The sequence below is a fragment of the Apodemus sylvaticus genome, chromosome 1, assembly GCF_947179515.1.
Source record: "Apodemus sylvaticus chromosome 1, mApoSyl1.1, whole genome shotgun sequence".
NCBI classification, from domain to species: domain Eukaryota; kingdom Metazoa; phylum Chordata; class Mammalia; order Rodentia; family Muridae; genus Apodemus; species Apodemus sylvaticus.
The window spans coordinates 5929090-5947145 of NC_067472.1; the positions used below are offsets into that span (position 1 = coordinate 5929090).

At 42.7% G+C, this 18056-nt stretch overlaps 1 protein-coding gene across 5 annotated transcripts in view; it reads right to left on the reverse strand.

The window, feature by feature from the left end:
• Positions 1–18056, reverse strand: part of Vti1a (vesicle transport through interaction with t-SNAREs 1A) — a 308900-nt gene that overhangs the window by 288738 nt on the left and 2106 nt on the right. For all 5 annotated transcript variants that reach the window (XM_052183476.1, XM_052183503.1, XM_052183483.1 and 2 more), the window contains exons 2-3: positions 14422–14480; positions 7426–7536 (exon numbers count right to left, since the gene is read on the reverse strand). In XM_052183476.1, coding sequence (XP_052039436.1) covers positions 7426–7536; positions 14422–14480 — 170 coding nt within the window. The remainder of the gene's footprint in view (positions 1–7425; positions 7537–14421; positions 14481–18056) is intronic.

The window sequence follows — 18056 nt, forward strand, 5'->3', positions numbered from 1 at the left end:
TTGCATAATAGCTTTCTAATGACTTGTCTTGGTGGGACCTGACAAAATGCTCTTCTGTAGGAGGAGCATATGTGCACACATGCTTTCTAACCTTTTCCCCTGAAAGGTTACAAATGCCTAAGAGAAACAGTCTGTAGTTTCAATGAGTTAAGAGTTCAACCAGCTTGGGGAACCACGTATGTCTGCCAGCCTTGTCAACACTGTGAATCTTCATGGGGGAGTACCTTAGAAAAAGAATCCCAGCTGCATTCTGCCCTGGAGTCATGAAAGCCCCACAGTCACAGAGACTTCGTCCTACAATAGTTTGAGACTTCAATGAGCAACACACAGAAGGTGCTAAGCTCCAGTCTGCCTCCAGTTGTTATTTCTCGGTACACTCTAACATGGAGAAGAGACAGAACAGAAATGACTGATGATAAAAGTCTAAGGAGAAGAGTCCAGAGCAAACTGCCAAGTGAACTGCAGAACTGGAAATTCTTTATTAATCTGTCTTCTTTCAAATGATCTCGATTATAAATCCTACTGATGCACATCCACGGCAGCACCGTAAGGTGTGAAGGAAATGAACAGAATGTACAGGAATTCAACCAAAGTCAACATCACTGAGAAGATAGTATGTTCCCATTAAAATGACCTAGGTTTTATAGAAATTTAAAATGTAAACATTAGAACATATATTTTTAAAGTGTGGATGGTGTGAAATCATTATTATGGAAAGCTATTTACAGGAAAGGAGAGACTGGAAAACAACCATCCAAAATGCAAAACATGATCAATCCTCCTGCAGCAATAAGGATACATTGACCTTGTTTTTCAGAATCTTTTAGAATGTTCTGACATTTTACATAGAATGAAGCAGTACAATTGCTAGAACTGGCAGACATATTATGTGTACACGGTGAAGGGATGTTTCTTTGCTCAGATGGTTCTATCCAGTGTTAGAGGTCTGGGGTTGTTCAGAGATTTATCAAGACCGTAAACAAGTTTTAATAAGAAGAAGCTTTATATTTTAGATACTGGTATACAATGTGGGACCAGAACTGTACTTGCGAGCTCCCATCCATATCAAGCTAAGGTTTATTAAAAGAACTACAAAAATTACATATATTTGTCTACATATAGGGCCTAACTTTAACATATATGCCATGTAGTTGGCCTAGTTACCTTTTTGATTAGAGTAAGCAAGTTTGATTACAAAAGCAAAAATAGAAGTCATTCTTCTGACCTACAGTCTTGCTAGAACAGCGAATCTTATGAGAGCCATGAATTTAAAAGCAGGCTTCAGTGTCTAGGAAAAGGGCACAGCTCACGCAAGCTGGGGCTGCTCCTTAGAGTCTTGCTCTCTGGTCTCTCAGACATAGCAAGCCTGCACTTTAAAGGCAGTGGTAGCCACACTAGCTCCTGTATGGGTTAGAATGCATATACATTCCTGAAGAAGGTTCAGGTATGTGATAGCTGCTACATATTACAGCTGAGACAACCCACACCTCTGAGCATGTTTCAGTGGTTTCCTATGGTTCCCACAAAACCAGAATTCTGCTATCTCAGGATGTCACGGGTACAAGGAAGGCAGAATATAAACAGAAGCATTCAGCTCTGGACCTTCTCGCTCACACTCTAGTCTTGGAAGGAACACAGAGGGTGAGCACAGGCTGTGCTCCAGCTGCTGGCAGCACCTGCGGAGACAGTGCAGGTAGAGCAGGAAAAGTTTCTAGCTGCTCCTCTGAAGCCCAGGCATCTGCAGGCAGCTGATCTCCAGGCCTCACTCAGCCTCACTGCGATACGAGTGCCATCCTCTGATGTCCACAGCTCTGCACTAGGAGCCAGCCTAACAATCACATCGCACAGTCCTCCAGACAGGGATGGATGGCTTTCTGGTGCCTGTAACCTGGGAGACAAATGAACTTAGACTGGGGCCAGAGTGCTGCTTCCAACTCCCCTCATAGTCTAGCCCTTGGCAGCTATGCTGTGTGCAGTCTTAAAGCAAGCTCAGCTATGTCAAGGAATAGTGCAATGACACAAATCAACCACAAGATGGTGCTAGCACCACAATGCAACATCAGAGCTACTGCACACTCAACAGCACTTAGGAGTCTCATTCTGGTTCACTACACATTAGTCCATTCCTTTCTATTTACTTAGACTTAGCCTAACAGCTTATACATGTTTGTAACTTAAAAACAACAACGACTTCAAAGGTGTTTATTTATTCATGTTTTGTTAACATACAATCTTAAATCTGGGGGAAAAAAACCCAACAACCCCGGGCTCAGTATTTTTCTCCTTTCACTGGTTCACTTTCTTGGACTAGTCTGACATCCTGGTCTTTGTGGACCAAGTTCCTGTGCTTCTCTCTCTCTCCCGGGGACTCAACTGCTGTCACCTGCCAACCCTGAACCAACTACTTCACACATGTTTGTATTTCAAGCCCTAGAGAAGCTTGTGCCAATGCTGAAAACATAAACTAAAAGAGCAACAGAATACATGTATATTCTCAGCTTCTCTGGAGTCCCCTCCAAGGTCCATCTTAGAGTTCCAGTTGCACAAGAGTACTAACACTATGAAGATTCCCATTCCAGCTGTATTTGGGAACCAAGGACAGAGTCTGTCACACAGGAGGGCTAAGGAAGACTCATTGAAGAAACCCTGTAGTCCACCTGTACCTCCTTGGTTCTATGGTACTGCATGTTGAAACCCATAATCCACATCCATGAAATGGAACAACACATGCTAGAGAGCTGTACAAACTGTCAATCACGGAGGCTAGCAGTGGTGGAGGAGCAGAAAGATAACAGAAACAGATGGCAGCCCACAGAAGCACCAGTAGGACAGTGATCGCCAGAGACAGGGAAGGGAAATGAAGAGGGGCTATTTATGGACAAGAGTATTGTGGGGTGAGTAGGAGTCACAGGCAGAGTAGATGGACTTGACCTATGCAGAGAGCCTGTGCACGTATGGAAATGTCATAGGGAATCCTATTAATAGGTGAAATTCATATGTGCTAATTAGAAAATATTTTAATCTTAAAAAACAAAAAGGACTGATTAGGGGCTCAGTGGCTAAGAGCATTGGCTGCTCTTCCAGAGGACGCGGGTTCCCAAAACTCTCGTGGCAGCTCAGCTACATGTCTGTAACTTCAGTTCTAGGGCATCCATGTCCTCTTCTTCCTCTGCTGGCCCCTGACACGGATGTGGTATGCAACCATACATGAGGCCAAAATACTATGCACATTATAATGCCAAGCATGGTAGAGCACACCTTTAATCCTACCCTTGGGAGGCAGAGGCAGGGGTATATCTGTCCACTCAAGGGGAGCCTGGTCTACACAGTGAGTTCCAGGTGAGCTGGAGGTACACAGCAAGGCCAACGCATTGGAAAATCTATATACATTCCAATATGGCAACCAAGTAAATCAAGGCAAAGCATTCCTGGGGAAATTTGGGGAAAGATGTCCCCCAAACACCACAGAAGAAGCTGCAGCATGGAACATAAACATGAACATGACAATTGAGCCATAGCCTAGGAAATAAAGTTTGTAGTTCCTGATTCCATTTTTTTGTTGTTGTTGTTGTTGCTGTAGTAGTAGAAAATTAATTGAAAAAGGAATACTTACCCAAAAAATATAATTCTAGACACCTAAAGTAAAGGAATCTACCCAATATTAATCTCCTTGGGAAACAAAGTAGATTAAACATTGGGTTCGGTGATATAGTAAGCTATAGAAGTGATGTAATTTAGCATCTAAAGATCAACAAGCAGGGGCTGGAGAGATGGCTCAGTGGTTAAGAGCACTGACTGCTCTTCCAGAGGTCCTGAGTTCAGATCCCAATACCCACATGGTGGCTCACAACCAGCTGTACAGCTACAGTGTACTCACATACAGAAAATAAATAAATCTTAAAAAAAAAAAAAAAACACTAACAAGCAAAGATAGGAATGAAACTCGGTGAACTGGGTTGAGTTCTATCACCTCAGGTTTCCATGTTGAAGCCTCAGTTCCCATTACACAGCATGTGGCCATACTGGCTGGCGAACAGGTCTGCTAAGAGGTGATTAGGCTCTTTTGCTCTCTGCTCTCCCACACTCTCTCACCCCTCTGCCCCTGGGGCTCTTCCCCCCTCCACGTGGTCATGGCCAGCCTCCACTCTCTCTATTCTATTCTCTCTCTCTCTCTCTCTCTCTCTCTCTCTCTCTCTCTCTCTCTCTCTCTCTCTCTCTCTCTCTCTTCCCTCCCTCCCTCCCTCCCTCCCTCCCTCCCTCTCTACCTCTCTCTACCACTAACTCCCATCCCCTACTCTGAATAAACTCTATTCTATACCACGGAAAAAAAAAAAAAAAAAAAAAAAGAGGTGATTAGGTCCCAAGGTGGCCAAAGTGGCCACTAGAGTGCAGAGGAGACTCTGTGGAGACAGGAAGCAGCCAGCCACAGACAGGAAAAAAGTCTCACAACACACACAGTGACCATGCCACAGCGTTTATAGCCTCCAGATTGTGGTGCTGATATGGCAGCTCTCCTAAGTACCAATTTGTTGCTGGGTCTAGGGATGGTTTTTTTGGGTTAGGTACTCAAAAGAAGAGGTATCTTCAAAGGTATTCCATAAAAATGAGATAGGTACATTCAGAACAATCTTCACAGGTGTTCGGCTGCTCCCCTCACTTATCACAGAACAGCAGAATTTATGAGGATGACTTGAGTTGACAAGTTAGTTCTGTTTTTCAATCCTCCCATACAGGGTACAATATTTTTTTTGACTTATTTATTTATGTGCGTACACTGTAGTTGTCATCAGACACACCAGAAGAGAGCATCGGATCCCATTACAGATGGTTGTAAGTCACCATGTGGTTACTGGAAATTGAACTCAGGACCTATGGAAAAGCAGTCAGTGCTCTTAACTGTTGAGCCATCTCCCCAGTCCCAGTACAAATTATTAAATCAGTGCAATTTTCTTCCAGCCTCGCATTTCTTCTATGAGAGAAGTCACCCTTTAGCAGAGCAGTGAAGGTCTGATCTAGTGGAGCACCGAAATTAAACACTGACATTCAGAGCCATCATAGCTCCCAACCTCAATGGCACCTTTGGTAACACAGGAGCACAGCAGCATTTACATCAGTGACTCACGGTGTAAAACGTAATGCCCCTCCCAGGGCCCACAAGTGCAGCCCACCACAGGAGCACTGCAGCCAGTCATGGAGACCTCTGAGGCTCTAGGCTGCATCAGCCTGCCCTCCTTACATGCGTGGTGCCTGACTAACACAGTGACTACCTACCCGGTCATCTCTCTTCTCACTAAGATATAAAGTCAGGATGCTTCCGAGCCTCAGCATTTCCCTTTCTCACACCTTCACTGGCAGAAAGGTACAGTCCACTCTGCAAGGTGTACTTTCAAATAAACATCTAAGGGAACATAGAGCCAGGTACAGAGACTCCTTATAAATGTTTGATTTCCCCTATAAAGGTGTGGATCCCAGAATCACAAACACATCAGTTTCACGTGACAAAACATCACTGTGTCAATCACACATAAGGACCGTTTTTTTTACCTGCACATTCTTTTATTCTAAATGTGAAGGGTATTCACATTTATTGAAATCCTAGTTAGCTGTGCTCATCTACAGGACAAGTGTTACCACCACATTACTTTCTCTACCTCTTCATCGTTTACAGTATTTTATCAGTGTTTGTACCTGAATCCTACAACTGTGGTGAAATCCAAATTAACACAACTTTATCACTTTAAGTGCTCTTAAGTGCTAGCTCACTGGTGTTAGAGCAGTAAACCAGTGTACTGAGTACAGCTGCAGAAGTCGGCCTCTTGGAGAACTCCGTTCCTATCAACAGCTGTCTCTTCTCCCTACCCTGTCTCCATTACTGAGTACAGCTGTACAAGTCAGCCTCTTGGAGAATTCCGTTCCCATCAACAGCTGTCTCTTCTCCCTACCCTGTCTCCATTAAGCCCATCGGACTTTTTGTTTCAGGGTCTGATCACTCTAGAAACCTCATACAAGTGAACACACACCTCATCTGCCTTTCGGGACTGACCTGCTGCCCTTTGCCTAATATCCTCAAGGTTCCACCATGTCATATCATACTCAGAAAGCTGAATGTCCTGTCCTATGCAGACTTTACTAGGTCTGTCCACCCTGCAGCGGGCATGTTAGCTGCTGCTGTGCAATGCTATGAGATTGGACCACTTAGAGTCTGAGTCCATCTTGTACATGATAACCAAGAGGACTTTTTTGGTTTGGTTTGGGTTTTGGCATGCTTGGCCTTTTTTTGTTTGTTTGTTTAGGTTTGGTTTTGGTTTTGATTTTGATTTTGGTTTTTAAGACCAAGTTTCTCTGTGTAGCCCTGGCTGAACTCACTTTGTAGACCAGGCTGGCCTGGAACTCAGAGATCTGCCTCCCTCTCCTTTCCTAGTGCTGGGATTAAATGTGTGCTCTACCCACCGCCTGGCTCAGAAGGATTTGCTCAATTGTCTTTTCCACTGTCATTATTAATCATTCTAACATTATGCTTTTCTATTTCCTTTAGTGAATTTCCTATAAAGTAGAGAGTCTCTCACTGAACCTGCTGTTCACCAATTGGCTAGAATGGCTGGCCAGCTCTAAGGCTCTTCCTATATCCATTCCTTGATAACCCCCTTATTCTCCCCCCACCCCTAATGCCAGTATTAGAGACAAGCACAACCTTGCCCAGTTGTTTACATGACTATGGGGTTTCCAAAGTCCAGTCTTCATACTTGTATGGCAGCTGACCCACTGAGACATCCTCTCAGGCCCGGGAACTATAAAGGACTGAAAAACTAGGTTTTGAAATTCCAACCAATGCTAAATACTAGCAAGTACCTGCTGTGGATGGGTCTGGTGCTGTTCTTGTGAAGCAATCCCCTAATGAATAAAGGAGTCAATCACTGGGCAAGTAGGTGGGACTTCCAGGTTGGACGGAAGAAAAGAAGAAACAGGAGAGAGTGAGGCCTCTTTGGAACCGAGACAGCAGAGGGATGAGATGTAGCTGCTGGAGTTTCCTGCCATCATGGTGGATCCACAAGGATTCACCACAGGAGGTATCAGATTTTAATAAGGTTTACAACATTAGGTTTTAGTTGTTGTGCCCAGAGACTGAGTTACTATTGCTTCTGAACTAAGCTTGTGTTGCACTTTCCATCACATGTTGGCTCATCTGATGAACATGCCAGTGTGCTTCTTTAATAATTCCTGTCTAGCTAGAACCATGTCCCCCAAACCCCATCATTGCTATCTCTAACCGCTACAACCTCCAAGTCCTGCACAGATCTGTTGTTCATCTTCTACAGGAGCCCAAGAGTGCTCATTTAATCCTGAGGTATGGGGAGGAAACAGTAGAGAAATGAAGCAAAAGCACACTAAACACTCTAGAGATGATGGGGGCAGGACTGAACTCACAAAATCCGTTTCCAGTTTTCCCATTTCTTGCTTGTAGCTTCTCATTCTGTTGCTGTACATTCCTCGACTTTGGGGTGGAATTTCTCGAACTTCCAAATCCATCTGCTCAAGCTAAAGTGGAGAGAGAAAAATGTGATCCACATTAGTACTCTTTATTTGCCCAAATGTTATGGCTAAAAGGACTGGAGTCTAACTCTCAGTGTGGAGCTGAGGAAGCAGAGATGGCTGCTCCCGAGCTGGGGAAGCAGAGACGGCTGCTCCTGGTTGGTGACACTGGCTTTAATGCTCACTTCCTGGTCGGCTTGGGAAGCAGCTAGAGAATGACAGGGCTGCCAAGCTGTGTCCTTCATAAAGAGTTAGTTTTGGAAAACATGTGCATTAATCAAACCCTCTCATTAATTTGTTCTCAGTATGCTGGGAGCAACCCACTGTTCAGTCCAGCCTGATCCAGTCTTCTGACCATGAGTGTCCAGAATGACAGGAGTGTTTCCTGTGACGTGAACATGTGAGGAAATCTCTTTGAGAAAGTCTTTCCTAGTTAGGAAAAAAAATCACACACAAACAACATGTGACTTCGGCCTCCAGTCTAACCCTTACACACCGAAACCACACTCACTGATGTGGAGTTAGGTGGATACAGCAATATGCTAGCTACACCTTGCACACCAAAATCACAACAGGGCATGCTTTAGCCATCTGTCATCCTGTAACACTTTGGATATAGCACATGAGCATTTAAGATGCCAACAGAGGCATGCATTATGGGTTCAGAGCCCAGGTTTTGTGGTAAGACTCTGTTCATATTGTAGGCACCACAACTCACCAACCATGGAGACTTGAACAGAGGTCTTAATGATCCTCTGCCTTATTTTTCTCACCTCTAAGAATAAACTCTTTCCTAGGACAACCATGAAAATTACCTGAGTGATCCCTAATGTACTTTAGAGCATACATCCCTAGATTGACAGTAACTCAGGGTAACAATGAAATAGAGCAAGCTCTCTAGAGGCAGTAGAGAGCTAATCTGGTTTTATTTTTAAAGATTCATTTATATTATGGATATGATTGCTCTATCTGCATGTACACCTGCATGCCAGAAGAGGGAGGGCATCAAACCTCATTACAAATGGTTGTGAGCCACCATGTGGTTGTTGGGAACTGAACTCAGGACCTCTGGAAGAGTAGCCAATGCTCTTAACCACTGAGGCATCTCTCCAGTCGAGAGCTAATCTGTACCTGCCCCGAAAAGAAGGAAAGCCAGGAACAAGAACAAATTGGACCAGACTAACTATGTCAATAACTTCCAAGGAAAAACACAGCAATGCATTTGCTTCTGAAAGCATTCTAACACATTAGTTCACAACCAATACAAGCTTATCACTAGACTGAATAACTACAGTAGACTACAGATGAACAAAAAAGCAATTGTATTTAACATATGTACTGGCTATTCCTGGTTATCAACTTGACTATATCTGGAATGAATTATAATCCAGAATTGGAAGGCTCACCTATGATCCTAATATGGAGGGCTGGAGAGATGACTCAATAGTTAAGAGCACCAACTGCTCTTCCAAAGATCTCTAAATTCAAGGTCATTTGGGATTAAAGGCGTGGTGGCACACACCTTTAATCTGGATCATACCCTCTGCTGGAGACCCACATAATGATATCGGAAGAAGGAAGACTCACTCTTCTTTGCCTGCTTTACCTCGTGGGACTGCACAACTTCTAGATCTTTGGACTTCGATCCAAAGCTGCTGCTGACCATTGTTGGGGAGTTGGACCACAGACTGTAAGTCATCAACAAATTTCCTAATTATATAGAGACTACCCATACGTTCTATGACTTTAGAGAACTCTGACTAATACAACATATTTACTTATGAGAAAATAAGATACTTTCAGTTAGCCCTTTTCAACGAGTGATCATGTAACTGATGCAGCTTGTCACAAATGAGAAGTGACAATCAGCTAAATCACTTGCCAAGCATTATAAGTACTTCTCTGCAATCACCACTATTTCCTGCTTTTGTGTTTTTAGTTCTTACGTTAGCATAGAAAGAGAGGGTTGTAATATGGCATGCTCACACACACTTTGTTCTTCCTTATACAAGCCCTGTCTCCCTCCTGCTGGCTGACTCCCCCATTACTGTCTTCTCTCAAGTCTCATGTGCTCAATTACCATCTCTTTCTTTCCCACACCCTTAAGAACTCAACATTGCTCATAGTCAACTTCCTAGTCTGTTACACTTCCCTCTCCTCACACACCTATTTTCTCAAATCTAGGAGCTACAAAAACAAGAAATCTTTTTGTTTCTGAGTCTGGCCTACTTCTACTTAGCATAATGGTTTCCAGTTCCATCCACTTTCCTGCAAATGTCATGATTCAATTTTTCTTCACAGGAGAATGTAATTCCATTATATATGTACCACATTTCTTCATCCATCCATAAGTGGGTGGGCATTAGGCTGCTTCCATGGCTTAACTACTGTGCACAGTGCAGCAGTACACATGGATGTATAAGCATCTCTGTGGCAGGACATAGGTCCCTTGGGCATATGTAGTGGTGGCATCCCTGCATCATCCGGCATTTCTACCTTTAGTGGTTTAAGAACACCTCCACAGTGACTCCTGCATGCCTCTACCAGTTTCTGTTCATAACAGCAGAGATGGGTACTTTCACCTTATAACTTTGATGGAATTGGTTACCTTTTTGAGTTTTGGGTTTTTTATTTGCTTTTTTTTTTTTTTTTTAATATTCTTTCCAGGCTGGACTTGAACTTTCTATGACCTTTGAATCTCCACTCCTCCTGACCCTTCCTGAGATTACATCATTTGCCACTGCCCTGCCCTGCTGTCTTCTTGATGTCAGCCATGGTGACCAGGTGAAATGGAGCCTCCAGTTTTAGTTTGCATTTCCCTAACGGGTAATGATCTGGAGCATTTTTTACTAGCCTGTCTTTTTACTAGAAGATTTGCATCCAATTTTTGCAGGTTTCTTCTATTTCCTACATAGTAGCCTCCCCCACCCATCTGAGGTTCAGTTGACAAAGATATTCTCCCATTCTGTCAGTTGTTTCTTCACTCTAGGAGTTATTGCTTGCCCTGTGATCAACTTCATGTAATCTTATCTGTCAGTCTTTGGAACTATTTTCTGTGATGTTGGAGTCCTTTTAGGAAAGGTCTTGCTTCTATCTGTATCTTAAAGTGTTTTTCAGGGTTGGAGAGATGACTCAGAGGTGGAGATACTTGCTGCCTTGCAGAGGACCTGAGTTTGATTGCTAGAACCTCTGCCAGGTGACTCAAAGCTTTCTGTGAGTCCAGCTTCTGGGGATCTGACAACATCTTCTGGTCTCTGTGAGCATCCACACACATGCACATGTGCTTGTACACACAAATACAAATAAATCTTTAAAAAAAAAATAGATTTCAAATGCTTGCCCTAGCAGTTTCAAGAATTTTGTAGAGGTCTGTAATTCATTTTCAACTGATAGAGGGTGCCTTATTTTACACTGTTTTGGATAACTATGTAAAAATAAAAAGGTAGCTGTAGCTATGTGAGTTTATTTCTGGGTTCTCTATTCTATATGGCAACCTGGCTGGTTTTGTGCCAGAACCCTTACTACCTTAGTTACTGTTGCTCTGTGGTATAATCTGAAGTTGGCCATCATGATGCTTCAAGCATTGTAGTTTCTGCTTAGGATTACTTTGGCTACGTGGGGTCCTTTGTGCATCCATATGAATTTTGGATCGCTCTTTTTAGCTCTGTGGAGAATGACACTGGGGTTTTGATGGAAAGTGCATGGACTATGTAAATAATTTGCAACAATATAGTCATTTTCATATTATTAATTTTGTCAATCCATAAGCACAAAGGGCTTGTCATCTTCCAGGTCTCTTTTTCAACATCTTCAGTGTCTAAAGTTTATATACAGAGGCCTCTCATCTCCCTCACAGGTTTGTTCCTAGTTCTTTTTAGTTCTTTTCTTTCTTTTTTCTTTTTTCTTTTCTTTAATTTTTTTTTCTTTTTGAAGAATGGTAAATGGAAAATTTTTCCTGGTCTCTTTCTTAGTAATTTCATTCATTAACTACTGACTTCAGCATAGTGATTTTATATCCAACTGCCTGGCTGCAGGTGCACAGCAGATCTGAATGGAGTCTTTTAAACAGGGCTATGTTATCATAAAAGGGTGTTAGTTTGGTTTCTTCCTTCCTCAGTTGTACTATTTTCATTTCTTTCTCATCAGATCATCCTAGCTAAAACTCCAACACTGCACTGAATAGGACTACAGAGAGGCATCTAGCTAAGACTCTAGCACTGCACTGAATAGGACTACATAGAGGGCATCTTTGAAAATATTTACTGCTGGCAAGGTGACATATGTCTTGTTGGAATTCAGAAGAAGAACAACACACACTCATTCTGTCTTCACAACACTCATGCAGCCACTGGAGAGTAGAAGACATAGTCAGTACAAAAAGTACAGTGTGCATAGACTATGGTAAGTCATGACTGGCAGTGACACAAAACTACCAAGCTTTCTGCCAGGTTCCTCATCAAAGGAACAGTGTATAAATAATCTAAGATATCAGCAAAACAATAATTCAGCAGAAATAATTAAACACAGAGAAATGCTTCTTCTAGATCCAAATCTTTCTATCAGTAATAAGAAAGCATTGTAAGCTCCCTAAGGGCTTGCCTATGGCAGAACCTCAATCCTAAGGAGACCAGCTTTCTCCTGGGGTCAAGCAAACAGAACATCTTCAGATGGTGAAGACAAACAGCAGTGCAGAGGGGACCAAGCCGCCACGGAGAGCGGTGCGGGAGAGCCGTCCTCATCACTTGTTGGCATCTCAGCTAAGATCAAGCAGAAAACAAAATCTCAAGACCAAAGAACTGACCAGTTGTGTCATTTATAATTATCCTAGCAACCGGAAGGAACAAGTGTCCTGGTGGGCTGCTCTGACAACTAAAGTCAGTGCCTGCACATGCAAGCCAAGAGGTGTGAGAGAAACCATTACTATAAAGACAGAGAGAAGGAAGAGGAAAGGATGAAGAAGAAAGATAGGCATTAGAACCGTGGACATGGAGGTGGAGACAGTGGCAGCCACCCACAGCACAGAGAAGTCACGTGGGATGAAGACAGCTGGCCATTCTGACCACAGCGAACCAGAAACAGTGAAAATGCAGGAACACCTCTGAAGGTGCTAGTCCCCACCCAGGAGAGGGCTGCTGTGCAATGGAGAACAACCTCCTCCTTGGAAGGCCAAAGCTGTTGCTGCTTCTGGTACATAGCTCCCCTAAAAAACATTACTCACTGAAGCAACACTGAGAAACACTAGGCTCACCAGGTGCCCTAGAGAAGTTTCTGCCTTCCCAGAGACTCACAATGTCTTTGAACTGCCTGATGGTCCAAGGAGGCTCTGAAAAAAAAAATATATATATATATATCAAGAAGCCTGCATCCCTAGCCATGTCTAAGTTAGTGCTCCAAGAGCTTCGAGCGAGTAATAGCAGTTAATGGAAACCCATCCGCCCACTAGCACAGACACTGAAGAAACACCAAAGAATGCCCTTCAGTACTCGGAAAAGCCATGCACTCACCTGGCCATGATACACAGCAACAATCTAACAGTTTCTACCAACACTTGGCTTTCAAAACCCGACACTGAAACAAAATACTTCTCTCTCTTCTGCTGACTTAGGGACTGTTATGAAAAAGCAGTGTTTGAGCCAGGGCTCTATGTGTACCTCATGCAGGCACAAGACCTACAGGGCGCACAGGAGAGTGTGGCGCTCAGGTGGGTTTCCCAGCCTCCCTAAGCCTGGGTCGGTCCTCATCTAGGACTGTGGTGACAACAGTCTCAGCATCACTCCCACAATCCACTGATGCTCCTACAGGGTTCCCTGAGCATGAATGTGATGCTCTAACCTCACTGGCCACACCATGTCTCAAAAGTCCATCCATACAGAGCAACGCTGAAGAACGAAAGCAATGTGTCTCTCTGGGACAAGAAGAGGCTTCTTCCCAGGCTTTGTGCTCCTGGTGGAAGCAAGAGTGCATCTCCCCTGTGGAAATGGGGGCTCGAGGAAGTGAAGCAGCCAAGCTGAAACTCTGGCAGCTGCTTTTGTTGTAACACAAGGCTTCGGTTTCAGACTTAGGAGTTTCATGTCTTACAAGCTAGGGGAAATAGCTCAGTCAGCAACAAGCTTATCACACAAACTTGAGGGGCTGAGATCTGATCACTAGCAACCACATAAAAGCTGGCTGTGGCAAGAGGCATGCCTATAATCTCAGTAATATCCTCGGAAAGGCGACACGGGATCTCTGGAGCTGGATGGACAATCTACCTCAATCAGTGAGACTGGGATCCAGAGGGAAACCCTGCCTCAAAAACTAAGGTGAAGAAAAATTAAAGAAGATATCTGATATCAACTTCTGGCCTCCACACCCTACATACTTATGTGTGCATATACACATGTGCACATGAAACTCCACACACACAGAAATGCAAATGAATATGTGCATACACACGCATACACAAGAAATCTCACATCTTCCGTGGGCACCCATAGAGACTGGCAAGCTTCTTTTGATCCCAAGTTAATGGAAATCTCAGACCTTTGTCAGTTTTGAAAGACAATCCTTATCTCTTAGGTGTTGTGAGAAAATTAAAGATTACAACACAATATGCTTACCCCAATACAAGGTGTGCTGTGCCTTTATCAAATGTTAGCTACTAAGATCATGCACTAAAACACTAGTTCTTTGGGAGATGTGCTCTGAAGGAATATAAAATTAGAGGTTGACATTTAATGAGCCGCCTTTATTAAAAAGAATAAAACCTCTACAAGCTATTAATTTCCTTTAATCTGAAAAGGAATGGACTGTTAAGAGGAAACCTGATGGTCCATGCATGTCCACAGCACACACAGCAGGCTCTGGGACCTGGCTCACGGGACTGTGTTCAGTACCCCTAAGGATACGCACCAGTTCTCTGGCCTCTTCAAGCTGTTTCTCCACATTGGCAACCATTTGCTTCTTCTCATCTAAAACAAGCAATAAATCAAAGAAATGATGATAATTATACAACATAGATTGAATCAGTGTTCTCACCCTTCCTAATGCTGAGACCCTTTAAGACGGTTGCTCATGTTGTGGCGGCCCCCAACCATAAAGCTATTTTGATACTTCATAACGGTAATTTTGCTGTTATAAATCACAATGTAAACATCTGTTTTAACTGCGGGTCCTAACCACAATGATGTGAAGAACGTACAAACTTCAGTCAATAACAAATGATAACGGACAGGCAGCAAGTGCACCATGACGAGGTGTCAACAGGGCCCAGGCATGAGGAAATGAAGATCATTTTGTGATTGTGAAAGGGTTCAAAAATCTACAGGTTAAGAACCACTGCTCTAGAGCAACCTACTTTAATATATCCAACTCATTTCTGATCAACCAGATCAGAAAATGTAAAGCAAACAGATCATTCTTTGGCAGGTTATAAACTACACTGAACACTGGCTCTGTAAGATGTGGAAATTCAATCCAAGGAAGGGCTGAGTTTTTAAGAGGTGTCATATGCTTATGAGGGAGACAAAAATGAGTTTAGTTCTCTGGAAGATATCATCCCCAAAACAGCAGATACAGTGATGATCACAGGGATTTGCTAAGTAATCATGGTAATAAATGGGGATCACTGATTTGTGACTATAATTTAAAACTCATATGTAAAAACAAACTGGGCGAGATCTTGTAACTCTGTACTCTTGTGCTTTCAGTACTGGTAAGGATAAGATATGAGGGCTGGAGAGAGGACGCAGCAGCTCCGAGCACCAGTGTTCCTGCAGGGGACCAGGGTTTAGTCCCTAGCACATACAGTAGCTGCCAACTGTCTGTGACTCCAGTTCCAGGGCATGTGACCCTTCTTCTGGCCTCCACCAGCCCTCAAGCATGTGGTGCACACACATGCCAACATTTACATACATAAAACAACAATCTTAAAACATTTTTTAAGAAGTGTAAAGTATGGTAAAAGAAACAGGTATTTAAAGTCTTGACTTCTGATTCCAAACCCAAAGCCACTGTGCCACAGGCTGGGTTGGGACGCTGGACAACAGACAATTCATCTTAAAATTTACCTAGGGTTTTCTAAATGGTTTTTAAAATGAGGAAAAAGCAAATAAGCAAATAAAACTGGGAAAATCCCAATGGTTACTCCAGCACACCGTTTGCTCACTAGCAGCAGGGCGTTCTGAGAAACTGTTACAGCCCACGGAAGTCTAAGAGCTATGACTACTTCATATTTTGTAGGATCCATGCCTGGATCCTGGAGCACCAAAAGGACATTAGGCTTGAAAAACAATAAATGCATTCTTTCTAGTCCTAACACAATGATGTGAAGAACGTACAAACTACAGTCAATAACAGATGATAACGGACAGGCAGCAAGCGTACCATGACGAGGTGTCAACAGGGCCCAGGCATGAGGAAATGAAGATCATTTTGTGATTGTTATATAATCTCAACTATTCTAAAAGTAAAACATCCCGGGTCAGGAGTATAGCTGACTGAGTGCAGGTTTAACAAGAGATAAGGCTTACCCCACACCCAGTACCAGAAACAGAAAATGAAGTCATTACTTAAATTGACTATAAAGTGTCTTAGGGAACAAGATTCCTCTAGGTTTACAGTGTAGACAATGTGTAGAAGTGTAAAAATGAAAGCAGGTATGTATATGCATACTTGACACATATTTGTATTTGATAACCCAAAGATGACTACAATTCCATAAATACTTGTTTATAAAGAGGAACTGGACCATATGTAGCAGCTGACAGCTGTCTCCCCAGTGAACTCAACTAAAAAGTCTATCTGGCAGCTTCAATGGTCTCCTACACTTCGCACAGGGTGCCGGCTGCTCCATGACCCAAGTGTCTCCTTCTAAGCAACACCAGTTTCGTGGCATCTGTTACTCCCCTCCCTCAATTCCCTTCCCTTCATCACCAGAATTCAACACCATTTCTACTTCCACATCCCAAAGCCCGGACCGCCCATTTCTCTTCAAATGTAAGTTTGCATCAAGAGACTTAACTTCACTCTAGATTAGGCATGCAAAACATTCAAAGTTCCCTTTAAAGTACAATTTCGATGACAGGGTCAGAAGAGCTGGACCCTAGCCAGCCCTGCCCAGAAGCCCCATAGAGAGGGGACATCTCTCAGGGGCCGGCTTGCTGTGCTTCCTCTGCTGGTGTGCCATGCCTCATATCTTCGTGTCACAAGGCTGAAATGAGCACCCTTCCTCCCACTCTACAGATGGAAGAGGTGAGCTGACAGAGCCAAGAAATATGTCCACAACTACACGTGTAGTAAGGTTAGGCAGAAGGCAGAAGTGGGATCCTAAACAGGTCTGATACCAGCAGCCTGAGTCATAATCATTGTGTCACGATACATTCTGGTACATTCTAACTATAAACCTAAGAGGATTCACAATTGACCATGGGGAGATAAAGAAGTAACTGAAAAGTGAAATTCTGTTGGAGACCCTCCACAATGCCTGCCTGCTGTGAAGGAAGCTCCGCCATGCAGAAAGTCCTCTTCTGTTAAGAAATTCACAATTCAGGAATGTAACGTGGGTTATGGACTTGGCTCATTGATTTCCCTGATTTGTCTGACTTTCCCACAGAACAATCATCAAATTCAGTAACCACAGTGTATTCATTAAGGGACTCACCCATCTAAATAGATCACAGCTACTAAAGTTAGTGAAGGTTCAAACACTTCAAAGAGCAAAGTTTTTTATTAATAAATTATTACAGAATAACCAGTTTGTTTTTAAAATAAAGTTTCAGAATGTTGGTTTTGGGGTTGGTTTTTTTTTTTTTTTCCCTATTCTCTTTGGAAGTCTCCTTAGCATGTTCACAGGCACAGCAGAGAACGGCTCACCTTGACAGGGTCTCAGCACTGCAACTTAAATAATCTGTTAGGACTTTAAAATTTGCTCCAAAGTTTTTAATCTTTTTTTAGTTTGAATAAATTACAGCTCCTCTCTGGGTCTTTTTTAGCTAAGAGACACAGCCACTGTGATTCTGTGAGATATTGTAATTACAGTAATTATTATGTTAATTAATAATATAATTATTGGTAACTATATAATCCCATATCAAGCATACTACTTTTGTCACAGTTACATTATTAATTCCTGTTAGTTCATAAATTCATGGAAGAATATCTTTTTCTATCAATCAGGAGCAGGTTAGAGAGGGAGCAAGGACATTGAGAGGGAAATCACTGTATGTTCAAGAATGATTTAATTATTCACATAAGTATGCATTTTCCCCACAGTGTCAACAATATAATCTCCTTTCAAATGAAGCATAGTTGCTGTGTGTGGGTCTCACATTACACTGAATATAAGGACAAGGATAACAGTATCTTTATCTTTTAAAATAATTCAACTGTTTCCTTCTATGTGGTAAGAATTTTAAACACAGAGACAAGAAAGAGTCTTCACAACTTTGTGCCCAGAATGACATCACATTGTAAAACAGTCTCTCAATCCTAAAGCTATTTGCCCAAATTTAAAAAAAAAAAAAAAAAAAAGTTTCTACTGCTAAAAA